The 26,996-nt window shown below is 43.5% G+C and overlaps 1 protein-coding gene across 1 annotated transcript in view; it reads right to left on the bottom strand.

Annotated features, from left to right (window-relative positions):
• Positions 1–26,996, bottom strand: part of CCBE1 (collagen and calcium binding EGF domains 1) — a 91,711-nt gene that overhangs the window by 13,852 nt on the left and 50,863 nt on the right. The window contains exons 3-5 of the mRNA XM_030968931.1: positions 7,070–7,122; positions 1,775–1,909; positions 927–1,064 (exon numbers count right to left, since the gene is read on the bottom strand). Coding sequence (XP_030824791.1) covers positions 927–1,064; positions 1,775–1,909; positions 7,070–7,122 — 326 coding nt within the window. The remainder of the gene's footprint in view (positions 1–926; positions 1,065–1,774; positions 1,910–7,069; positions 7,123–26,996) is intronic.

The following is a 26,996-nucleotide window of genomic DNA, read 5'->3' as shown; positions in this document are numbered from 1 at the left end:
ATTCATCAAAAGTTGTTGGGTTTTTTTTCAGATCACTGTTCTCTTCCTCCCTTCTTTTTAAACTTTCGTATCAGTATTTATTCTGTAGTATTCTAAATGCTGCAATTTAATAACTAGGATGAGGTCAAACCTTCAAAATAATTTGTGCAGAGCACATGTATACACTCTGAACCAACAGTGAGATGCAAGAATAAGCCCTTACATTTACCCCTTTCCCATTACATTCAATTTGCAGAAAAAAAAAAAAGGAAAAAAAAAAGACCCCAGGCACAGGACACACAATTTGACATAATTGCAGGTTGGCAGCATTTGGTCTTGGTCAATGTAATTTAGAAATTGATTTAAGCAAGGCTTGGAAAATGTGTTGGATCCCCAAGGACACATTTTTGAGCCTCTAAGGGCCAAGGGGCACTAACCATCCAACCTAGAGCCTTGTGCTAATCTCAGATGTGGATGTGTAAATACAAATTAAAGTTACTGAAGTTATTTAATTTACAGGTGAAATCAGTGAAATTTTTTAAGGCTCTTCATCTGGTAAGATTTTTTCCTGTGTCTCCTTATCTCAGGACCACAAAAAAGTTATAATCCAGGCTGCTATTGGAGCAAACTATGGCTTTTAGCAACTGGATCCAGCAGGAATGACCTAACTGAAGCTGTAATGGTAAATTTCATTATTCAGCCATTCTGCCTCCCTAGGTGAAGATGCCTTCCACATCCTCCAGTGTACCTGTGCATTGGAGGAGAGAGTTTGGCAGGGCTGCTCCACAGGTGCTCAGGTGCCCAGAGAACTGCCCGGATACCCCAGGAGCATCTGCTACATCCCAGGTTTGTACCCCCAGCTCCAAGTGTAGCGTTGGGAGCAGTTCCTATTTGTGACAGACCAACCCTTTAGGCATCCAGGGCATTTAATCTGCACTGGCACCTGCCTTTATCTCCTTTGGTGCATGTCCTGCCATCCTCCTCCCGGACGTAGCCTTCGTGACACTCGCACCTGTAGCTGCCCACGGTGTTGACACAGATCTGAGAGCACAGAGTCCCGTTGCTCGTGGCACACTCGTCGATATCTGGAGAGAAGCAGAGATTAAAAATGTCCCATAGCTGGAGGTTTCAGACATCCAACACAATAAAAGACTTCCTTTACAGGTAAAGAGAGATTTTGTGGTTAAACGAACAAGTAATTGGAGCACCACAATTGCAATTGAAGCTGGAGTCTTTGGTCTGGAGCTCTGGGCAAGATGCACTATTAGAATTATTAACATACCTGGCATTTTATCAGTGAACATTGTTTGAAGGTCTTCCTGCATTGAAAAGCTCACAAGCAAAGCTCAATCCTTCAAGCCTTGGCTCCCTGGCAAGGCAACCCATGCAGGGCAGGGCAGGACTAGCCACAGCAGGACCACGTGTAAATGACCAGTTCTGAATTATATACTGGCCATCTGAGTCAAACCCCAAGGATTAGTTTTAGTAATTAGGCCTAGTGATAATGCTTCAATATTCAGTATATGTGGCTCACAACCAGCAGGAGGAATTGAAGGAAAAATGACATCAGCCCAACACTTCAAAGTGTTTGGGTGTGTAAATCTTGTAAGTAATACCTCCTAATAATTTCAGGGGCATCTACATCTCTCAATTCTTAATACAGTTAACTCCCATATTTCTTCTGTGGTAATGTTGAGAATAAGAAAGGTTTCAGGTTTAAACTGACTCCTAGAAGTTTGAAGGGAGCAGGTTAAACCATTAACCAGGGAGGAGCTCAACATGCTCATCTACCCACCCAGGCAGTAAGGCTTCTCTCTGTTCCTGTGCCTCTCCCGATCATAGCGGTATCCAGGATAGCAAGTGCATAAGACTCTCCCAAAATTATCTGTGCACTGCTGTTCGCAGGGAGCTTCAGCACAGACATCGTAGTCTAAGGGAGAGGAAAATGTGGTTAGGAAAAATACTGAAGTCAGTAGATGGATGATACTTAGATTGCAAACATTTCGCCTCTCTGCTAATTAGTATAAAGTTGAGTTACATTGTTTTTAAGGACTGAGGGAACCTAGATATAAAACATTCATGAGACATAAGCAAAGGAATATATTAAAATTGTAATTGCTATTCACAGCTTTACAGCAGTAAGACTATTTCTTAAAGCTGTATTTTAAGCAAGAGTCACTTTTGCATTTGGCAGATTTTAGGAGTTCTTTTCACAGAAATATTAAATTACCTAAAACATTCTTTTAGCTTTCTTCAACAGATCTTTAAGCCTGATAGCAACATTTCCTATGCAGAATACTGTGAAAAACCACAAGGTTAACTGCCAAAGCCTGGCAGAAAGTATATCACAAGGAAAAGTTAATTACATCACATGTTAATTGTTTGAAGCCAGATATAACCCTTCTAGCAAACAGTGCATTGTTACAAACCCATCATCTCTCTTAATAGCTGCAGATCTGGGTATGTCATTGAAATCCCAAAAGACTGAAGTCCCTGTTTGAAACCCAAAGGAGGGAAAATCTGTTTCTAATTTCACTGCTGTGTAGCAGCAGAACTGAAGCCTCAGGCATGGACACCAGAGCACAATGGGGTTTGACCCATATCCCTGTCCTGTCAGGGGCTGGATGTGGCCTCTGGCATGGTGCTGGTGGCAGGGCTGGGGGTGAAGGAAAGCTCCCAGCTATGGGTGTGAGGGTTTTGCAGCACCATGGGGAACATCTGCCAGGAGACCCCAGGACCTCGAGTGGCATCTGGTCTCAAAACCAGCTTGGGCACAGCCTGCCCAAGTCAGGTTTTACACCAAAGCAAAGTGGCAGTTTCTGTGACGATTCCAGAGAACATCATCCTGCAGAGAGCATCCAGGTCGCTGTGACAATCCAGTGAGTGGGCACTGGGGGCCACAGCAGAAATATCTCATCCATGCTCCAGACAAACATGTCCAAACAAAATCTAAGTGGTCCAAGCAAGTTTCCATCAAAGCACGCACTGTGTTTCCATATACATAATTAAAACTCATTATTGACTCACCCTAATGACTAGCAGATACCTCTAGGTATGGTGATTGTTCCAAACAATTAAAATCAGCTAAGAGATGGTAAAGCAAATGAAAACACATTCTCTGTACAAAGTATATAGAGCACATGCCTAGCACTGGGGTTAAAAGTGACAGCATGCCAAAATACAGAAAAGCACAAAATGAGACTTAACAAGACGCTGTATCTCACACCAGAACCCCTTAGAAAAAAATGTACTATTCTAATAGACATACTACTGTAATAGTGCCAAGCATTCTGTTTGTTACCTCCTGAATAACAGGCATCCTTTCTTTCCTTCTTTCTTCCCAAACTGAAGTCTGCCCACAGTGCTGTGGTGGTGAATTGCAATGCTAGAACCCCCTGCAGTAAACAGTGTCCAACAGTGCAGAGCCATGAAAGAAAAAACGTAACTCTTGCTTTCAAACTGTTCAGTCTAGGGGTAATTTGGGCTCTTTAGGTGTTGCTGGGCTGTAAATTTCTATTACACTTGGCACTGCTAAATAGTCCCAGCTTTAAAGCATTGCTGGTATTTTTCCTGGGCATGGTTGCAATTTTTATTTTCCACTGAAACAAAATCAGAGTGAGAACAGGATGGTATGTCCAGCATGGGGGTGAACGTGCTGCTCCTTACCCAGTGTACCCACTCAGGTGTGGGACTTGGCCTGTGCCATGTTCAGCTATTCAGAGCAGAGGTAAAGCAAGCTCTGGCCTCCCTGTGCTTCCATGAATAGATGTGCCCTAACAAAATCAGAAAAAACAATGCCGGAAGGGGCCATCTCCAATCACAAGCAGGAGTAGCTATGCATAAACATTTCCTAGTTTTCCTTTCCCCCAAGGGATGGATATGGCTTGCCTAGTAGTCTGGTCTCAAGATGAAATATCCTTGCAGACAGAAAGCTTTTTACTCATATCTAATCCAAACTCCCCTTATAGACACTTAGGCCCATTATTTTTGTCCTCTTTTCCTCAGCCATAAAGAACAATTTACTTTCCCCCTTGCAGCAAGTTTTCACATACCTAAAAACTCTTATCATGTCTCCCTTCAGCCTCCTTTTTTCTAGACTAAACAATGCCAGTTCTTTTTATCCATCTGTCGCCAAATTTAATGTAACCAGTCTTTGAACGTGTCCACCTCAGCACAGCTCCATCACGTCCATTGCCTCATTCACCTTCACACAAAGCTGCAGAAGGGTCCAGGAAGGACAAATATCCCTGCTGGTGGTCCCACACAGTCAACCCAAATCACACAATGGTTGAAGGCAGGTCTCAGGTCTGGAGCTACATCCCCAGGGCTTTGCTCCCAGGTAACATGACTTCCCTAGAAACAGTTCTCACAACTGACATGAAACTAGGCAAAAGCTGCTGCACCACCTGCGTGTGCTCTGCAGAACTGGAGGCAAAAATCCCCTCCTGTGTTCAAATCCCTCATTTGCCAGCCTAAGAAATGTGGTTTAGGGATGAATCAAAACCATACAATAAGGATCAGGCTGTTCCAGGCTTTAGGAAAATGCAAAAGCCAAAGCAGAATAACAAATGTCTCTGTATAAGTTTCAATGAACTCAGAAATGACAATACTGCACGGAAAGTTTACCAAGGAAATTTTTGAAACAACATTACTAAGGAAAGACCACATCTGACTATAATTGGCCTGTAATAGAGTATTTTACTCTGCATTCTTCCACAGCCAGTTCAGGAAACAAACCAGCAATAGGAAGGGTGGTCTCCGAGATAAACTGCTCCATACTGCATCTGTCCCTTCTTCACTCTGACACCATGGGACAGGACCCAAGACTGGACTTGGCTGGAGCAATGAGTCTCCAAAGCAAATAAAAAGGAGATCACACAGGAGAAAGAGGTGAGGAGCTGTTCTTTTTATCCGCTTTGTTGAAGAGGTGGAGCAAGAAGAGATGCTATGGAGAGAATCAGACACACGGAAGTAACTGCACTCAATATTTCCTGAGTATCCCTGGTCCTGCAGCTGGAAGCCACAGTGGGAAGGTGAGTACAAAACAGACGAAATGCAGAAACTGGAGGCATAGACTTATACTGTACTACACTGATTTCTGTTCCTTTTCAAGGGCAGATGAAAAATAACAGGACAAAAACCAATAAGGGATGTGGACAAGGCCACAAGCCTTTGGGAAAAGTCTTCTTAAGGAACAGCTGTCCCAGAAGGAGATTGGTGTGTTCCCCAGGCAGCTATAAAAGGGTGGAAAAGGGAGGATCTATACCTCTGTCAAGCTTCCTCCCTGCAGCCACTGCTAAATCATAGAGAAGACAGGCCTGGAACTACTTCTCACAGTTTCAATGTGCCAGTACTGGATTAAAAGGTGCAGATGTGCTCTAATAAACTCACATCTGTAATGCATTTATGTGTCTGTTTGGAGATATGGATTTCATACAGCTACTCTGTCAAGATTATGCCAAAACAATGTGTGAAGAGCCAAGTGATGTCTTGTAACAGAGTAAGTGAAATGAATACTTCAGTGAATCATGTTTCTCGTCCCTACACCAAGGGCCTGAGATTGTCTCGGATGTTAAAGCAGCTGCTGTGGCCTCTGAAGTTCTAGGCAAAATACAGATAAAGCTGAAAAGGGGGAATGGAGAAACAAAGTGAGAGAAGCAGAGAATTGAATCAGGGGCAGAAACTCTCAGGTTACTGAAATGCGGTTAAAAGACAGGATTGGACAAAGCCAGTGGGCACATAATAAAAGCTGCTTTCATAATCACCTAACATCTCAAGAGATGAGAATTAGAAGCCAAAGTAATAAATTGCCATGGCTCTCGTTTTATTTTTGCTTCTATTAATTCTCTTGCTGTATCCATTATATTCAGTGAGTAGCCAGTACATAAAATTCTTTAATCCATAGGAAAGCTGGAGGCCAGAATGTAGAGTCCTGGCTTCTTTCCACCTTGAAAGGATTCAGGAATTCTGCCGCCAATACACACAACTGCCTCTTCCAAGTGTCTGTCTCACACTGGAGCTGTCACCCATATCACACACGCTGAGACAAAACTCACAGCAAAACCATGGGATGAGGAACTATGTGTGAGCACCATTTTCACCCAAACCCTACCCAGCTCCTTCAGGCACAGGGTCATCCAGAGCTGTTTCCCTCTTTTTTTCTCTCTGTCTCCACCCCCATCAGTCCACCAATTGTTTTAGTGTTTCTAGCCAGCAGCAAAGAAGACACAAATTAAAAACAACAAGAGCAACAAACCCACAACAAACCCACAAGGATTACAGTTTGAGTTAGAATCTCTTTTGGCTGGACACTGCAACTCAAAAGCAGCTGATTCTCCAGTATGTGGGTTTGTCACTTTTTTCCCAAAATATCACAGTCACAAACTAGGAAAATTCTCAGACCAAATCAAGGCTTTCCATATATCATCAAATAGAAGAATATGTTGCCATAGAATAACTTTTTAACTTGTTGTAAAAAAAAGGTTTTTGGCATGTCATCTCTGGGCATTTGCTCCTGCCTGGTAGTTCCTGCAGTCCAACAAATTCAGAGCCAGTTTCATCCAAATCAGATCCATTTTTACTACTGCATACTGAACTATCCTGATTAAATCTGCATCTTCCTTGGCCCCTGGTAACAAGGAAGCCATATCCATGGGAAATTACAGGCAGGACCTACTCACCCTCTCCCTGTGCACTGACAAGTCAAGTCAGCTGTACCAGATCCGAGGGAAAAAAGGGGAAAGGCATCATCCATGAGAGCTGCACAGAGTGCTCCCAGCTACCCAGCCAAGGGCAGAACATGTTCCTCTGTCTGCGGAGCAGCAGATCATGACACAAGATCTGTGCAGCCATGTGTACGTGGAGGAGGATCAAGGCTTGGCATGCTAAGCAGCACTTTTGGGAGTTGTTGATCTTTTTATTTTCCCAACAATTTCTGGGAAACAGCTCCTCCCCACACTGATACATGAGATATGGCAAAGCCTCTGCTTCTCTCAGGTTGCTCTTCCAAACAGACAATGTGGAGAAGATGGCAGATGGGGAAAGACAAATGCAAGGGGACATGACATGTAAGAACAGTGAAATCACATACCTTCAGGGATGCACTGTCCAAGAACAAACTTATAACCCTTACAGCATTTTTTCCTGAAAAACAATAAAATAAATAAATGAATAAATAAATGTATTCTCTGTAGATTGGTGCTGCCTTTAGAAACAGCCATAAGTGGTCTGTGGATGTGATGAACCAAACAAGATGAGGATCCTGAGCAGCTGGAGTTCAGCATTACAGAACACAACAGGGAAATGCACCACCTGGCTCAGGAGGAATTTCACATGGCAGCATGTCCAGCCACCTCAGGAGCCTGGGGCTGAGTACCCCAACACTGACCCACCCAACATCCCAAGTAATTTCCAAAAATCCTGCTCTCTTGTGTTGTCGGGCTGTTGTCTGGACAGCTCAGTGTTGTCCAAATACACAACTCGGGTCATCATTTTCATGGTACAGTCAAGGCTGTTTTCAAATATCCATCACTACAACGTAAACCTGTAGGAAGGGGTAAGTCTCAGTGAGGAGTGCACAGAGGATAAATTTTATCAGTTATTTCATGTCTTCTAATAAACCTGGAGGAGGTAAACTCAATATATTGGGTATTTCAACTGGAGCAAGGGAGAACATCTTATACAGTCTGAGGGACAAAACTGCAGTGTAGAGTCAATAGGATCAGACACTTTTTATGTGCCTATGATATGAACAAAGTCTGAATGCTGAGAAATTACTGTTTCTGACACACTGGCCTGTAATGACATTTAGGCATCCAGCTAAACCTGCTGGTTTTCTCTCCAGGCAGCAAACCACAATCAGTCACCAAGGCTCCCAGCAGCTCTCAGGAGCCTTTACAAATGGCCGTGTGCCTCATCATCCTGAGAGTCTCTCTGCAGGGACCTAGCAACTTTCAAAAGATCCCAGTTTGGTGACTACCAGGACTGCTCTAAATGAAAAAAAAACCAAATTGCTGTTCAGTGCATTATTGCATCAAGTATACATGAATATGGGGGGAAAAAATCCCTCAGTATTTTACAAATACACAGTTTTTTCATGCTTTGTGGACATGATGAAATATCTCCCAAACTGGGAAACCATCCATTCTGTTTTTTCCTTTGATTCAATAACTTACACAGAAGAATGCTAAAGCCATGTCAGCCACTGACACTACACTCCCCTGGACAACATGTAGCCATCACAAATCATCATTATGTTTAATTTAAATTAGCTATCAGTTGCAACTGATGGCTTAAAACAAACAATGCATTTCTCCATACAATGTAAAAACAAACTTTGGCTCCCTATTTTACCCTCTTCCTTAAGATTAGCTGGAATATAAATTATGCCTAATGAGAGTTGAACATCTGAAGAGGAAGCCTTGCTTTGTTATGCAAACAGTGGTGCCTCATTAGACTTCTCTCCAAACACTGCTGTGAAGTTTTATCTGCAAGACAAACAAATGCAGGAGGAACGAGTTCAAAGGTGCATCGGGGAGGCTGTTCACATGCTGCAAGCCCTGCTGATGGCTTTCCAAGTGCACATTGATCTCCTTCTGTCTGCAAAAGAAAAGAGGCTTCCTTGTAGCTGCTCTTCAGAAGAAGATTGAGAGGGCCCAATGAGAGGGCCGGGAGATGAGCAAGGAGAGGAGGACATCCCTGCCTGAGATGCTGACCTGTGGGGTTGTGCCAGCCAGAGCTAACCAGCCACAGGGAGCTGCCTGTGGTAAGGGGTTACCTGTTGGGAACCTTGCAGGAGCTGCCTCTCTGCTCTCAGCTTGGCTGGTCATGGCTTTTGGCTGGATTCATTGGCTTTCTTGTGGCTAAAGTGAGGTTTTATCAGCCTGGCTGGATTCTCCCAAAAGCCAAAACACTTGCCCCGATCAAACCCTTCTCCCACAGCCATATATTGAGAACCCATCACATGCTAAATTTCAGTCATTAAATGCTGCCCTGGCACCCTGATATTGCACAGCCTTGTGCTTTAGCTTTCACTTAAAACAATCATGTTCCCATGGCTAATATCCAAGTGCTTGCTGAAATTCCTCCCTTCAGCAGCTTCTTGCAGCAATGGGTTCCACAGTGGGATGAGATAGTTTTGAGAAACAATTTCCTTGTTTTCAGTGTCCCTCTCAAATTTTTGTTGGAATTTTCCCAAGCCTTACTGATGAGGGGATTTTGAAATATTTTCTCTAAATGCGTGAAGATTTTTCTGCATTGTGGAAGTTTTAAATTATACTTTAAGAAGTGTTTAGAGGAGGGATGCCATGCCTTCGGACCACATTCCGCATGATAATCTCTTCCCAGTTGAAAGTTACAGATCTCTGCATTAGTGCAGCCTGTACTCAACAGCATTCTTATCAGCATGATTTTGCCAGGGAAACTGCTACTTTAGGGTTAATGCAAAGGAAATACAATACAATACCTGCTTCTCTGAACATTACACTGCAGCCCTGGGATTCCTGCATGCTTTAGCTTTCTACATTCTTAAAGTGAAATCTGTCAAAGTGATGGACACATGAGCATTAGCAAAGGCATTTTAATAGCAACACTCATTTTCAGACGTCCAGATCCAGGCTGACATGTCTAATCAACGTTGCACAGCAGCAATCTCATTGTACATAATGAGTGGTAAGAAGGGGTTCCTACTGATAATTTTAGCTACTGGATAACTTTCAGCAAGGTGGTTGCTATGCAGCCATACATGTGGCCATGCATGAAACACAAACACATGGCTGTGTGCTTGAAGCTCCACCACTAAAACCTGGAGCTCTGGGGAAATTAGGTTGATTTGTTAACCTGAAATCTGGTTTACAAAGGATGAAGCTTCTGGCAGACTTTTATGTGTTGCAGCTTTAAATGGGGTACTTTAGTAATTAAAAACACAGTAACTTTTGATTCTCATGCTGTCTTTACTCAGGAATAAGAACAAGCCCAAACTCACAGAGGGTTTGGGGCACCATGATTTTGATTAATGCAACATCCAGCATTTGTGGTTTTAAGAAAATCTGTAGTGATAGGGACACCCTCAAAGCCAAGTCACCCCTTATTTTTTCTGGCGGGTACCTGCTGGAGAAAGAGGGAGATATTGTGCTCCTACCCTCTGCTCTAGAGTTTCAGATGCTTCTAGAAGTCTAAATGTCAGAAGATGGGATTTAGGGTCAAACTTTTGATACCAATAAATATATCTATGACTAGGCAGATCTGTGGCAAACAGCAGCAGATCTGTCTTTTTTTCCCAGGATTTGTGGCCTATTGCCTTGCAAACTGAGAGAGGAGCTGAGTTTTCCAGGAGCTCCCCTGTGTCCCATCACCCATAGGTCGCCCCACAGAGTGCCCAGCACACAGGGCTGCATCAGCACAGCACCCCTGCCCCGTCCTGCAAAGCAGTAGCTGCTCGATAGCGTCGCCTCAGACAGGCTGGACGAGAGGCAAGATGGGAGGAATGCGGCTTAATTAAGCCACTGCTTTATTAAGTTAGCTTATCTGGCAGCTATCAGCAGTAAGTCATCCAGCAAGGACCATGTTTTTTTTCCATAATTGCTTCCACCTGGCGCAGAGCTGCCGTCACCCCAGCCCACCTCCCGCTCTGCACGGGACACTGCAGCGATGCCGGAGACACCGACCAAGGCATGCTGAACCCAGAAAATAAATACACTGTGTGAGAGGGGAGGGAGTCACTCAGGGTCCTACAGCTGCTGAAAATCTTCAGAAATGCAAACAATAACAGGATAAACATTTTAAATTTTAATTAACCTGCATCTGTTTGCAGTAACGTGGCAGTGAGTTGGGTTATAACAACAGCTGCTCCATGCGTTTATTGAGGTTTTGGAGAGGCAGCTCTAAATCTCTGCCATGAGTCATGCTGAAAAAGATACATGATCATCATTTAGTGATTGCACAAAGGGAATGCAAAGGGAAAATGCAAAGAAAAGATGAAAAATACAAGTTTTATACCGGTTTCAGACTAAACATAATATGTTAAGGAAGTTCTCGCTAAAGATGTCAAAAGTAGAAAGAGAAGAGTCTGCTCTAGGAAATATTATCCTCCTAGGAGCAAAGCAGACACAGAAATCTCTATGCTGAGCCTGAAAGCGAGTTCTTAGGATAAAATATTGCCCTTGTTTTATCCCTCGAATGCTGCCAGGCAGTCGGTCTCCAGGCTGACTCCTCCCAGACAGAGGTAGTTCAAGAAGAGGAACTTTACCACCCATTTACTGGGGCTAGGAGAGCCCTCATGGACAGTTTCTAGAGCTCAGCTGAGGCCTGAGGTCATGCCACTGGAAGATGCAGCAACTCCATAGGAGGCCAGGCAGGTCAAATCCCTCCTCTCCAAAACACTCTTTCTGACCTATGAATATCAGATCAGTTGCAATTTAGGGGGCAGAAGAGATGCTTAGGATTTAATACAGATTTAAATAGATCAGCACTGTTTTTTCAAGTTGGTGCAGGTAGAAAGCAACCATAATATGCTCAAGAAATGTCTTTAATAAAAAAACAATTTCCTATTAGGAAAGCAGAGGACTTTTTCAATACTAGACTTCTTCATCCTAAATCGTAATGTGAACTTAGAAGAACTTGTGCTCTTTTCTGAAGACCTGCCAGTTACACCTGGCATGGTGTTTCTAATTGCACAAAGGGTCTTTGTTAGGTCCCTCTCCTTATTGTTCCTGCCCAGTGTTTCTTTTTTGATCACCCTGGCTTTGAGAAATAAATGGTGTAGCAAAAATTCAAATATAAAATACAGAAATGAATGTGCAAGAAATAATTAGACATCTATAAATGCAAGGCAGTGAGATACACTAAAAACAAGCCTAAAAAAACCCAACCAACCAGCAAATTCACTTTTCTTCTATATGAAATCCAAATGAGCAACAGGTTTGTCTGCCAAAGCACGCACAGACAAAGCCCATCTGCAGCACAAGTGCAGCAGCTCAGTAGCTGCGCACAGTTTCGCCGTAATTCACATGGAGAGAAGATTTATGTCAACATGGTGTAAAACTGAAGCAATGCACTTTATTTTTGTTTGCCTTTCTGCGGGACACATACCGAAATCTTGAGTAAGAGGGGATGGCCTCCCTGCAGACACTTGCTCAGCATACACTTTGCCACGATTTCCAGACTTAGTCCTTTTTCACAGTTTTGTAAAGAGATAATTTATGTTCACACTGGGTGTAATGCAAGGTCCAAGGCCAGCCCAAGCCCTTCCTGTCATCGTCCCAGCTGAGGGGGAATAACCCAAACACAGTGAAGTCTTCCAATACTGCAGCACCTATGACTGCTGGGGGTACCTGTGTATTTGTTTATTTCTCTTAACTGACTGATCAGAGCAGGATTTGCCTGAACAACCCTGGGGAACTCAGACCTCTGAGAGCAAGTCACTGCAATTTACCAGCTGATTTCTGTGGAAGTAAAATTTTCAGTGGTAAAAGCACTGCCCAAAACCAGCTCTTGTTTTTTGTTAGCTATTAAAATCAAATAATTTTGCCCACATATAATGGTTTTCTTTCTCTTAGCAGGGGGAAAAAAAAGCGCCCTGCTATCTGCTCTTTTGCTCAACTCTGGCTATTAAGACAGATACCAGAAATGAAATCACATTCCAGTCATTGCTAATGGGAAGGTTTTGATAAGATTCACAGTTCCTGGACTCCTCTTGTGTGAATGCAAGCCAGGGACCAGATCCTCCCCTGGAAAAAGCCACATACCTCTCTTGACTCTAAGGAACTGTGCCAGTGCTTACCCTGGGAGACCCTGACTGATGCTCTTGAAAGCTTTCAGACACGCTCCTTGGCTGCTTCTTACTGTTAAATGACCCCTTCCCTCCTCCAAGTGCTGTTTCATGTCATCTTTTTATGGCCAAAAGGATTTTTATGGTGGCAGAGTGTAAACTGTAGTTCCTTCTTCTCAGAAGAGAACTTCCAAGCGAAAATGATGGTTTACAGCCCCTGCTGAGCACAATATTTGTGGATGCTTGAAGCTCATTCCTCTATAAAAGAGAAAAGAAATACTTTGAGGTGTGGGAGAAGCCCTCTACCCCACATGGGTATCAGTGGGGCTGGGAGGTACTGACCTGCATGAAACTGAAAGATGCACAACAACAAAATCTCACAGGTCTCACAAATTTAGCCCCAAATAAAAAAGTAGATTATTTTTGTAGGACAACCTGGGCCTCTGTTCTCCACAGGCATAGTGCAGGACACCTCTCCCAATGGGGTTTGTGGTTTTACTTAAGTAAATGAGATGTGGTGAGGTATTCAGTAGTGGTTTCAAACAACATCAGTGCAGGGAGCCTATTCTCCCAACACATCCCCCTGCATCAGCAGATCAGCACCCCCAGGAGACCATCTTTTCTGGACTTTCTTAGGGCTTCAGGATGCAGAGAAAGGGGTTGATGTGAAAACCCTGCAGGCAGCCACAACAGAAAAAATTCTCATGAGCTTCTGTTCATTGCAGAAAGAACTGGCAACTAAACCTCAGCTTTCTATCTCCCTTTTGGGCAGAAGAAAAAGACCTTTGGAAACGTTTCCTGTGATCCTCCCTTTCAATGTGTAACTTAAAGGTGCTGTTGTTGTGAAACATAAAGATGCTGTTGGGATTTCCACATGAGCCACAGAGACCATGGTTGCACGCTTTCAGGGAACCAATCACTCTGTGCAACAGGGCCAGAACCAATGATTTCCCTGGTCGGTTCCTGGCCCAACCAGAGCCACGGGGCTGCAAACCCATTGACCAAGCGTAGGTTAATCAGCATCTTTTTCTGCAGAGCAGACCAACTGGCAGCACTGGTAACCATCAGGGCCTGTGTCTCACTTAGCATAGCAGTGTCCAAAAATGACTGAATAAAAGTCTGCCTGCAAATGTCCCATTAGCAAAGAAGAAAACTCTCAGCAGGAAAACGTTACACAACTTTGAAAAGGTAATGACCTTGGCCACCACAGGAAAAGCCATTTGTTGCATATTTTACATGCATGTAAACATCATCCTCGAAATCACATATGAGATCCCTTCAAGTGCTAGACTGTACTTTCTTCCGCTCTTTCCTGGATTTTTATTTCATAGTTGTTTTTTTCATAACACAAGGGAATGCTCATGTGGTTTATCACTAGACAACATGTCAAAAATAGCAGAATGATTAAATAAAAGGCTTTTGACTGTTTTCATCTGCTTAGACTCAGCTGTCAGCTTTGTCTTGCTCTCATTTCTAACAAATTTCTTTTATTTTCTGGCATTGTACCAAGAAAATGATTTTGTTTAGTTTTGCAGGTGAAGTTGGTATGGATTCTGCAGAATCCAAGTCAATGTTTGACAGGTATGAAATCTGAGGGGAAGAAAAAAAGGAATTTTATGCAATGATAGCACTGTTTGCATTTAATAGAAGGTCTAATGAACTGGCAAAGTATAATGCATTCTCATAAATAGATGGTAATGTCTATGAACAAGTAGCCTACTAAATATCAATTTAAATGATCCAAGATTAAGCTTGAGTTTTAAAATAACTCACTGCTTTGAGATCTAAAGCATGAGAATCGAGTGAAAATATTTTTTTCCACCATCTCTGACTTCCAATTAGAGGACTGCAAGCCAAATTTCCTTCCAAGTCTGTAAGTAGTATGTTTTGCTGATGGCACACATTCAATTATTTATCTAACCCAAGGTGAGCCAGAGTACAGGACTAATCACAGCACATCTGTCCTGTCTCTTGGATTTTTTAAACTTCCATGACTCTTCATTTCGTAGCTCCAATTTCCTACCAAGTGTCCATGTGAGATAGAGAGCAATAAATTCCATTTCATGAGGGAAGGCAGAGCCAGAGCAGTGCTGCGAGGAGCTGCACTCATGGGCTGGCTGCTGTGCTGGTGCTCGGTCGCTGGAGTCAAACAGCCACTAATTGCTGGCAAGCTCTCAGACTTACTGAATCCAGCCCAGTGAAGCCCTTGTTTATATAGCCTCTCTCATCAACAAGATCGCAAAAATGCTGCATAAGCAATGTCTAATAAACTCCTTTAGGTAAACAGCAAAAGGAAAGCTCCTTTTACGCACGCATGCACAGAAAAACACATCACACAAACTGTGCCAGCAAGTCAGATCTCTAAAGCTGGATCTCCAAACAGGACATAAATCCCAATTAACCTTCAGAGACAAGCCAGTCACTCTGTCTACATTTACTTACTGGAGTACTGATATTAAAGGGCCTGATCCTGGTTCTGCTGCAATCCCTGGCAGCTTTGACAGGAACATGTGTCAGATTGGGAACAGGCTCTGACCAAGGTTCAGGATGGTGGGTGAGGATATGCTCAGCTCTGAGGATGTGCTACAATTGGACTTCTTGGAAGAAGAGTTCCAGAAAATCACTCAGACATAAACTTGATCAAGTCTTGCTGACATTCGTCTTTGAAACAGTTAAAAGACTCATCCTGGTTTTGATGGATTTGGGATGTCACATCTACCACTGCTCCTGTACTCCTCCCCGTCCCCCCCCGGGCACAACATCCATCTACGCCTTAAACATCCATCTGCACCCTAGACACAGACCCAGACACTTAATCCAGATATTTAATAGGTCTTTAAATTTGTTTTTTGAATGGTTTTTGAAATTCCACTCCAGGAAAAAGGTAAGTAAATAAGTCCAGCCAGGCTAAGACTTCCAACTTAAATAGTCTAGAGATGGGGACAGCCAAACACAAAGCCTTCAGCTTTTAAGGAAGTCAAATAGCATGGAAAAACACTTGAAGAAAGATACATCTTTGAGCACCTTTGAGCTGTGATTAGTCCTGTACTCTCCACACTGACTCTCCATGATGTCCAGATGATATTGTGGTTTCCAGCACTTGGCTGGAAACTGACAGGAGGAGGATGATGTCTGCATTTGAATAACTCTGCCTCTCTGTGGAAAGCTCATAGTGAAAGGACAAGAGGCATGCAGGGCACAGATTTTTATGTAGATTGCCCCTGGTTTCTGGATGATGTGAAAATCTCAATGGTCACTCTCCACACCATCTACAGATAAGGAGTATGTGATGGCTTCTCTCTTCAGAGCACACTTTGTGCAAAAGGCACAAAGCAGTCTAATTTTATACATTATGAATCACATAAGGATGCTTAACAACTCCTTATGCCTAAGGATTTTTATCCTTCCAGAACTGGCTTAGAGTAACTGGGGCATGACCCTGCTTCAGCACAGCTGAGGCGACTTTTCAAGGCAAGATTTCAGCCAAGCAACAGAAACAAAATCCCCATAATTTTAGAAAAATAGATTCACAGCATAATTTGAGTGGCAAGGGACCTTTGGAAAGATTGTAATCCAAGTGCACCTGACAGCAGAGAGCTGCTCAGAGACTTGCCCAGATGAATGTTGAATGTCTTCGGGGATGGAGATTGCCTCACTTCTCTGGGACCCTCTTCTGAGTGCTTAACCACTTCACTACCCATTTTCTCCTTTGTCTCTGCTTAAAATGTCCCTGCTGCAACCCGTGGCTCTTGTGTTGTTTTGCAGTGCGCCTCTGACGAAGGTCTGGCTTCTTCTTCTCCATACCCCAGCATGTCTTCCCTGTAACTCCCCATTAGTTAGTGGGAGACACCAATTAAATTCACCCCAAACTCCCTCCTCTCCAGACTGAGCAAACACAGATCCCTTGGGCTCCCCTTGAATACAATGTGCTCCAGCCCCTGAGCATCTTGTCTCCAGCTTGGTGAATGTACAAAACTTCACATAATCAAGTCAAAAATAACACTAGTAGGTATTCTTTGAAAATGAAAAAAAAATTGGATACAAACAGAAAACTAAAAAAAAAAAGGGGAGGACAAAAAGGGTTATCTGTTAAATTCCAATTATATGGGAGCTTTGGTCCACAATCACTATTTTGTCTCCCCACTTCATTTCCAAATGGAAGTTTAAAAGAAGAAAAGCTGACAAAAAAGGTAGTAAAACTTGAATGAAATACAAACAATACTATTTTTTTCATTAAAGTACTGTCAACAGAAGAGTTGGCCGGTTATCATCACTATCTAAGCAACAAGAACTTGAAGTTGTTTTTTTAATATAATTTCAACATCAATAGCACCAATGGAATTAAATTCTTAGTGTAAGCCTTCGGAAATATCTATAAAGACTAAAAAGATAATATTTCAAGAGCGTTCACTGATCCAGATGTTTCTCTCTTTTCCCCCTCTGTTTTATTGTTCCCAGAGAAGACCTTATAAATGCTGAAACTGCTTATTAAGTATACAGACTTAATGAATTGGACAAGGGAAGAAATAATTCTTAACATAACATGTTCACAAGTCAGATCCATGTTTGTTGTCAACAGAGATGATAGCAAAATACTCTCTATGCAGAGAGTAGTCTCTTTTAGGACAGAATCTATCTCCATGAACCACTTCCAGCATACTGAAAAGATTAATTTCTAAGACAACGCAGTATGAAAGTTTGCTGAATTATGCAGTGATGCTGTACCATGGCCCTAGTGCCAATGTTTATTTTTGGAGCCACACATCTGCAGGTTATTTGTTGCAGGATGGGGTGGATGGAGTGAATCCTTAAACAATTTCCTAAGTAGAGAAGCATTACTGGAACGAGCAGTTGTTTATATGGTGTCACTGGAAGGCCTGGTATCTGGGATGTGGCAGTGGTGTCGGAGCTGCCTGGATAGCTGAGACTACTCCACTTATGCTGCAGTCAGCAGACAGTGGGAAGTTCACAAAGCAGCTTTTTGATGTGGCACTCAGCTCCTCTGTCCAAAGTGGCAGGAGCAGGAATGCCATCCAGCCATGGGCTGCCGTGATTTTGGCACAGAGTGAGGTGCCCCCTCGAAGCCAGTGCATCCCACTCTTTAATTTATAAACAAATGAGTGACTAAGACAGTTCTAAACATAAAAAGCAAAGCTATTTTCAGAAACTTCCCCACATTTCCGCACCACAGTGTGTCCTACACAGGGCTCAGCTTTCAACCCAGCCTGAGCCAATTGCCTGTTAGCCATGTACTAATTGCAGGAGTGATCACACCATGCCCTAACTGATCAAACCACAGCCCCACTCCCTGTTTTTATTGCCGAGTTTAATGGGACTGGCATTGGCTGCTGCTCTTCTTTCTCATCCTGCTGATGGAATATGGTTTTAGCTCTGAATAACCTACTGAGGTTGAACACAGGACTTCAGTGAGCTGCTGAAATGCTATTGAGAAAACTCACCTCCATTTTCCTCTGTATACTTGATATTTGCAGCCATGTTCCAGTTGAAAGACTCTTATCCCGCCTAGTTCCTTCTAACCCACTGCCTCAAAAATAGGGATGAGGTCTGCTACCAGGCATGGCACCCAGGCAGCCTGAGGCAGGATGAAGAAAGCATTTTGCTCTGGACAGCTATGAAACACTGAGAGCAAAGAAGCAGAAATGAGCCAAAGAAAATTGGACCTGTTGTGGGGCAAAACCTTGCTGCTGGGACAGACTTCTTCTAAAAGCAAAACCTTTTGCGATGCACAAGAGAGCTAAGAGGAAAGGTCACAAATCCAAACCTGGACCCTCCCATCCCCAGATGGGCAGTGAAGATGTAGTCCTGAGCTGGTGAGGGTGACTTGTGATGGATGCATGGAGAGCCTCAAGCATGATGAATTCTGAGAGGAAGACTGATGGCTTGCAGCACTGTGCAATTGCCCTTGTATTAATTACAGCTCCCATTAAAATGGGATCATGCTTTCAGATACTGATGCCTGCAGGCATTCACCAAATTTGTATTACTTCACCCTCTCCCAAAACCAGTGCACACTGGGATGACTCTGCTGGAGCTGGTGCAGCAGTTCCAGCTCCAGGCAGCAATTCAAAGCTGCAAGTGTTGGAGTGGCTCTGGCATTTGGAGCATCAAAAAGGGCTCAACATTTGGGCTCAGAAGTGAAAAAACCTGACACCAGAGTGAGAACAGAGTCAGGATTATTGACCAATTTACCCAGGAAGACTGAGTAGGCCCCTCAGTTTGTCTCATTTCATCAGGTTTCCCCTCCCTGCAGCTCATCCTGAACAACTGCCCTGCGCACCAGCCCAGTTGTTACATTCAGTGGCTTTGTCTGTGACTGCAAGGTCTTTTCAACTCACTTGCAAACGTTTGTTTTCTTCTAGTGATGGGACTTTGCTTTGTCTGCCTTATTTCCGTGACCCACGATGAGGGCAAACATCCTGCTGGGTGTCAGTTTTAAGACGTGCTTGCTGCTGGTCATGTTCTTGTTTGCCGGTGGGAACCCATCTCTCCCCATTACTCTGCCATCAGTTTTCGGTATTTCTTTCACAATGTCACTTTTTTGATGGCTAATTTTGGTGGTCTGGGCCAGGCTGCTGTTTCTTGACCATGCTCAGTGCCACATTTATGGTTCTTCCTTTACCATTAGTATATTTAAGGTATTACAGCATAAATGTCTTGCTACTGTAATGCCTGTTCATACCTAGGAAATATATGGAAGGATGGTCCTTGTGGAACCTGAACCTGCCTGCACAGCCCTCACTGGAATAGCACCAATAAACCCGAAAATTCGGTGTTGTTAACACAAAAGTTACACAGCTGCTACAATACGTGCCTTCATTTCTGCTAATGCTTTATTCTCCATACAGTATTTAAACATCTTTTTCATGTCACAGCAGTCACGGCTTAGAGGAGGCTCAGGAAAAACCATGACCATGGCCATGGGTAAGAGTCATCACCTTCATCTAAAGCAAGCCACCAGGGAAAGTCTGGATGATTTCTTCCTACTAGCTTATCCTCCTCTAATATGTTCCATGCTGTGTCATTACTAAGCTTCCAGAAATTTTCAAGCTGATGTTGCACTTAAATAAGTAAATACAGAGTGACTGTTAAGGAAGTATAGGAGATAAGAGAACAGTGTATTTTTTCTGACTGGCTTATTATGACTGGTGTAACTGTGGGTGACAGTCACCTTGGCTCTGCACAAGTTAAATTCAGTTCCTCCTGGAAAGTGCAAGTTGTGTCCAAAAAGTGGTCTTGCAGGTAAACACACTGTACACTCAAGGCATCTGTCTGTGCTAGCCTGTAGAGACAATGCTAAATTTAGACCTGAGGCTAAATCAGTATCAGTAAAAACAAGATTATAATTGCTAGATTCATATCTCAGAACTTCCATTTTGTGTTTCTGTCCCTCTCAGAATATACATTTTGTGTCACTTTGTACTGCTTCTACATTACCACCTATTTATCTACATGCAATATTGTGCATTGTCTTTGAGTGCACTGTTCACACTAGAATACTTTCACAGAGGTAGTATTTTATGCAGAATAAAACAAACTAGTTGTTTTCTTTCCTACTCTATTCATAAGTTGGTTTTTATTTCTGAGACACACCAAGGAAGAAAACCCAACATTTTTACCGGCTGAGATATCAGTCTGATTCTGTAAGGTTGTTTGAAAGCACTATAATATAACTGGCTCACTCTAATATATTTGGAATAAAGTTTTGGCATGTGGTGTAAAGTAGACTCCCCCAAACCCATGAGTGCAAACAGCAAAGTGAAATCAATACTGTGTGCATTCCTTAAGAAATTTCATCTCGGTTTGGATTTTTTTCCCACCTTTTCTACTAATGAAGTGCTTGTTCATCAGTGTTACAGCCCGATGGGCACAGTGCGTATTACAATCTCACCATCTGCATCATTTACATTCCCAAATGTGGAATCTCAGCCAGATGTCTGACTTATCTCCAAGGCGCTGACTTCAGACATATGGTTTTTATTTAAATGAATCACAATACTAACAGAAATCCAGTATCTATTATCTGTCACAATTGCAGATAATAACTCAGAATAAATTTAACTTGAGCTTTTTATTGTTACCCTCATAGACAATTCTGTGGATGAATCTCCTAAAGTGCAATAATAGAAATCAAATGAAAGTTAAGGCACAATGTTAAGCAGAGTTCATTATAGGTTTCAGATTCTATTGCAAACAGAAGAAAAATGCACAACCTTTAGTAACACAGAGATCCTGAAGCAATGCACAACACCAAGAAAGAATTCAATGCCAGGACATTAGGTAACCCCAAGCCATAGTTCTGTTAATTCCTTTAAGGATCCAGCAAAACCCAGTGCACTGGTGTTCTGCAGTGATGATTGCCATCATGTGGGGGGGGGTTCATAACCTGAAAACAGCATCACACTCTCCTGTTTGCATGTAGAGCTTGAAGCTTCTACTCAAAACTTGTGTGGTGTTTGCTGGCACAAAATAAAACGCACACTTTCATTTAGAAATGTGTCTCTATTATTTTGCTCTGACTTGGATTTCTGGATCTTTCCACATTCTTAATTAGTAGTGGTAGGAGTAATAATATGTTTTGACTTCCATGATGTTAACCACTAATGTTGCAAATAGAAACTAAGTTCAAAATAAAGAAAATTGATAGTTCCTTACTTTGATTTTTTTTCTTCCCACTTTGATAATTCTATGATTCTAATTCCTTCATTTTGCTACCAAATAAACACCATTCTTTACCTTTCACAGAAGAAAAGTATTGATGTTTACACTATATTGACATCAAAATGTGCCTCTCACAAACCAGAATTCCAAATCCTTATGCAAACCCTGACCAGAACAATAGTTTCTGACTGAATATATTTTCAGCTATGACAGGATGCAAGGACAGTGTGAGTGCAGGAAAATCAAAGCCGTCGCATTCCTTATTATAACTGTACACAATTTCCTGTGAAATAGATGATTTTCATATCAAAACCGCTGTGACAGCATGTACAGGGACCAATGTGCTCAAGTACAGGTGCCTCTGTCTTCCTCAGGGATGGACAAATGCTTCTGGAGAGCATCTCATCCTGGCAGCGGCATGGCAAAACTCCTAAGCCCAGGAGAGACGTGTAAGCAGAGAAAACCTGGACTTTAATGCTACAGATTTCACCAGAACCAAATAATTTCTTTAAACTCTTTCAGAGCTCCACTCCTAGGGAAGGTGGTCAAAGGCCATGAAATGATGAAATTTGCACCAAAACCAAGAGGAGGAGATGGCCTCCTTGCTCACTCTGCTGACAGTCTCCAGCCACGTCCCTTCCCTGGGAAAGACCCCACAGAGGTACCTCCTCAACCCCGAGCACCCCTATGCACAGATGCATCACCCCATGTGGGAGGCTGGGAGTGTGCCTGTGGTTTGACAGCCAAACATTGTGAACCCAGAGCACCCCCAGAGAGGGGTCAGCCTTGAGGGAGCTCTTAGAGGAACTCTGTTTGCAGAGCTGGAGACAAGGGCAGCCGCCCCCTCAGCTGTGCAGCTCTTCTGACTCTCCCTGTGGGTTCAGCTGTTTCGTAAGCCAGGGAGAGTGCAATACTAAAACATCATTGTATCTGGACCTCTCAGGAAACCCTTCCAGAAATGGAACTGGTAAAAACCTCCAGACTACAATCATGCAATTAAATGCTGAATCACAACAAAGAACCACAGAAGCCCAGTGAAAAATATGCTGGCATGTGGTTAATGCTGGCTTTTCTTAATCTGTGAGTGCCAAAATCCTTTGTATGTTCACAAGGTCACTGTCATGTGCAATGGCGACTTTATTTCTCACCACTCCCTGAACAACAAACTCCCTTTCAGAGATGCTTGAAGCCATCAGAGATTATGCTTGTCTGCCTGCACATTTTCAGCCAATGTCCAACTTAACAACTTCATCTGCCAGAATGTTTTAATGATGCAGTCCTGCAGAAGATGGGGTCAGGACACCACATTGAGACACCACGGGCTGCTACAGCAGCTCGGTGCCAGCCCTGAGAGGGGACTCTGCACCATCCAGGAATGCTGGTGGATGTTTAAGGGGTGACAACTGTAAAACACAGGCTGGGGTGAAGAATCGTGGGAATTGGCTCTCCGGTCGGTCGTTATGTCTGGATCTTTTCTAGCCCAGTGTGGAATGTGTATACCTATGTCAGGGTCCATGAATTAACCCCTTGAGCTGAGGGCGCTCCACCCTCGAGCACAGACCCTAACTAGCCTGATTCTTCTCCAACAGCTTGTGCCAGGAAGCTTCAAGCACTGCTCTGTTCACTGGTTCACCTGGTGACATGGGTATTGGCCTCACGGCCACACAGCTCGAATATCTGAATTTTCATTGATTCAATTCACACACAGTGTAGTGCAGTGGTGCTCAAAGGTGCCCAAGCCAGATTTGAGCATGCTAGTGTGGGCCTGGAAATCGGGCAGCTGCCTGAATTAATTACTCTGCCCAGGCATTGCTCTGTGCTGATATATTTTCTTGTTCTATGGTTTTGGGGATAAAACAAGGACAATAAGATTTTTGTTTTGCCTTTATTGTTATCACCACAATCACAGTAAAGCAGCCACTCTGATTAGTTCCTGCCAGTGTATGATCTTTGAAGTAAATGCTGCTGAGGATTGAAAAAAATGGCTGATAGTTTTGCTTGAGATCACCCCCTTTATTCTCACCTGTGCAATGCAGAACCAGCACAAAATCCAGCTGAAGCCTCCTGCCCTTGAAAGCTGTGCAGCTGTTTAGGTGTTGTCTGATCCCACCACAACTGTCCTCTATGGGAGGATGGGCAGGACTGGTCTGTCCCTCAATGAGTGATAAAGCAGTTAAAAGAACATATAAGGTCTTACAAAAATGATGAATTCACTTTCCACAGAGTCCGGTAAGTTTTATGCTGCTACCTACAAAAATGTCAACTGCTCAATTTCTCATTGGGATTTAGCTGTTGCATTTTGACAGCAATGGAAAAGAACAGCAAAATGGCCAAATCTGCTCTTATTAGAGCTGGACAGTAAATTACATGCTCTGCTCCATCCACAAAGAAATGTTTATCAACTGCTGCCAAAACCCACAGCACCCTGGTGTTTCCTCAGGCTTGCCTTCCATTTCTACAGCCACTGAGGAGGCTGTTACCCTTGGGAAGTCTCATTTAGAATAAACAGTTCTTTATGTTCATTATCGTGATTCCCAGAGAAAGGGCTGGGGAGCTAATTAGCAGCTAAGCATGACTGTGAGCGCCAGGCTGGACCCAGAGGATCTGTCAGGGCATTCTCCAGGCTGAAGAGCTACAGCAAACCTCATGACTCTTCTCCTGGCCTCAAGGATCCCTGGGCTTTGAGCTGGGTAATTTCTTTTTTTTTAGTGGGATGACAAACAGTTCACTGTAGGAGGGCAGGGGAGAGACCGAGCTACAGCACTGTGTCAGGAAATGACTGATTCTAAGAAAAATATAAGACGGACCTGAGGGCCATGGCATTCCTGTTCCTCACCAAAAAGTGGTGTTTGTAGATCAGACTTGACTGACTGCTTCACAAAGGCAAAAAGGAAAGTACAAGCCCCCAAGCACTAGTGTTTTGGGGGAAGCCCAGTTTGCATTGTTTGAGGTTTCTCTGCAGTTCAGTTCAGCCTTTGCATCTGTTTGTCTCCGGTTCAGTCTCACCCCTTCTCAGAGCAGGTCTGCTTTAAGTCCAGCAAGATGAAGCATCTTGCCAGTTGGGGAGCTAGCCACAGACTTTGCCAGTGGCACAGATTTTTGGTTCAGCTTTCTGCCTTCACCAGAGATTCAGCTCAACTTCTAATAGTAGGGGTTAATCTCCTCTAGTCAACACGGCTTATTAAGAGATCACAGTAATCCCTGTATGGGTTCAAAATCAACAAGTTAAAAATGTATTAACCTATGCAACGCTGTGGCAGATTAAAAGTCCTGCAGCCTATCTGTAAAATGGGGGCTGGATTTTGTTCTGCTGGTTGTACTACCTAAAAAAGCTGTTTGATAAAATACAGCTTAATTGCTGTCTAATGTTTTTCTAATAGGCACATAGAGATTGTCTCACTTTTGAAACATCTAAGATTTCAAAGACCTACAAAGACAGTCTTCCAATTCCCACTGGCCTGCAGGAAATGCTTGTAACCCATGAGTTTGAATCAGAGCTTTTTTTATCAAATCTCATTCAAGTTATTTTTTCCATTACCAATTTCTCGCCCCCAAATCATTATTTAGTTATACATTCTTTGCTACTTAGAAACACAGGAGGAGAGGAGGAGAGAACAAATGCATCAGCCAGCAATGCACTGAGGATCATCTCTGGGAATGCTAATGACTTCTCACTCAGCAAACAGATTTTGATGTAGGCATGTCTTGTTCAGACAAGGAAGGCAAGAGAATGGCACATTTCACATGAAAGCACATAGGCATGGCCAAAACCCTTAAATAACAATGGGATTGTCAGTGTGGTTAAAAACAAAACCATCACTGTGGTGCTGGACTGCACTGTATACATGGTGCCCTGGAGACCTGCCTGTCCTGGATGCAGCAGGGCGTACAAAAACCTGGGCTATTCACATGGATGAGGAATCACGGCCAGAATTCCACTGCATCCGCAGAGCCTGGGTCAGCCAGTGTGCTCTGGACATGCAGGGAAGGCTTTGTAACTGCACCAAGATGAGAACATGCTGCATGGCCCCGTCTGCCTTCCCCTCCTCAGCTTACCTGGATTTGTCTCTGCAGGCCAGCAAGCAGAGAGGAAAGTGAGGAAATAAGGTCTGGTGTGGGGGAAATAATATTAAAAAAGGGCAACATTTAAGTTTCCTGTTGCACTGAAAGTCAGAAAACACATGCAGAATGACCTGAAAAAGCAGGTTTTTATTTGTAGGGAAATTCAGCATCTCTGCTGCAAGACTGCAGAGGGGCCCCAAAAGGCAATAATCCACTTTCTTTGGTTTAACATTTCCAAAGTACCTAGAATGGCACTGTCATATGAAAGCAGGAGAACAATGAGGCAGCCCTGTGACTGGGGGGACACCCCAGAGCTGCTCCCTCCTTGCAGGAACCTGCTTCCCTTGCCACCAGCACATTTGGACCTGGCAGTTTTCTCCCAGCCAGCACAGAGAGCCATTGCACAGGGAAATCCTAACAGATGGGCTAATCCTGGGTACCCCTTCCTCGCCTCTTGTCTGCTGCATGTCCTGCACACAGCACCACCCAGGAAACTGAGGGTCCAGCAGCCCTCCCTTCACTGCAGCCCCTGAACAGACTATGGGGTTGATGGTCTGCAACCCACCAGCTTGCACGCAGGTGTAAGGTGCTCCCAGGATCTACAGGACTGGGACAAAATACCTGAAGGCAGTTGTAAACATAAAGTGAGTTGCATCCCCAGCTCCCCAAGAGCTGACCAGAAGACACCCCTAAAGACAGATCCTGGAGTGAGGGAGAGATCTTCAGATGTCTGGAGAAAAAGGACAGGAATGTTCAAAAGCATGGAAGTCTGCAAAGAAAATTTGCAAATAAGGCAAGACATTTTCAATGTAAAAAAAAAAAAAGAAAAAAAAAAAGAAGTAAAAAAAGGGCAGTGAAAGGGAGGTGGAACAATGGGCTGAAACTCCAGAATGGTGGGGAGCAGGCAGATAAGGAGCATTGCTATGCCATGTCTCACTTCATAAAGTCCAAAGATAACCCAGGGAAATGATGAGGCAGCAGAATTAAATAAACCAGATAACAAGTACTTTTTCATGCAACACTAAGCTGCAATATTTGGGGTGAGTTGGAGGCTAGAGGGTGAAGGAGATTCATAGAGGACTCAGACAAACCCACAAGAAGGGCTAGGGCTAGGCAAGCGCCACAGGTACAAACCTACCTGTCCCCACTGTCACAGGCAGGCAGCGATGCTGCCGGCTGCAGATGGTTGATAGGCACAGCACCAATCCTGCCTTGTGCTGCTTTTGTGCTCCCACTTGCCAGCATTTTATCTAAGCTGATACAAAAACACCCTCTCAGGTCATTGAGTCCAGCTATTAACCCAGCCCTGACAAGCCCACCACCAAACATGTCCCAGAGTGCCACATCCACCTGTCTTTTAAATGCCTCCAGGCATGATGACTCTACTGCTTTCCTGGGCAGCCTGTTCCAGTGCTTGACAACTCTTTTGTTGAGGAAATTTTTCCTACTATCCAAACTAATCCTCCCCTGGTGCAACTTGAGGCCATTTCCTTCGGTCCTAAGCTTTGAA

Source organism: Camarhynchus parvulus, chromosome Z (assembly GCF_901933205.1).
Source record: "Camarhynchus parvulus chromosome Z, STF_HiC, whole genome shotgun sequence".
NCBI lineage: Eukaryota > Metazoa > Chordata > Aves > Passeriformes > Thraupidae > Camarhynchus > Camarhynchus parvulus.
The sequence above is the reverse complement of the archived record's forward strand: the minus strand, read 5'-3'. Positions and strand labels throughout refer to the sequence as shown.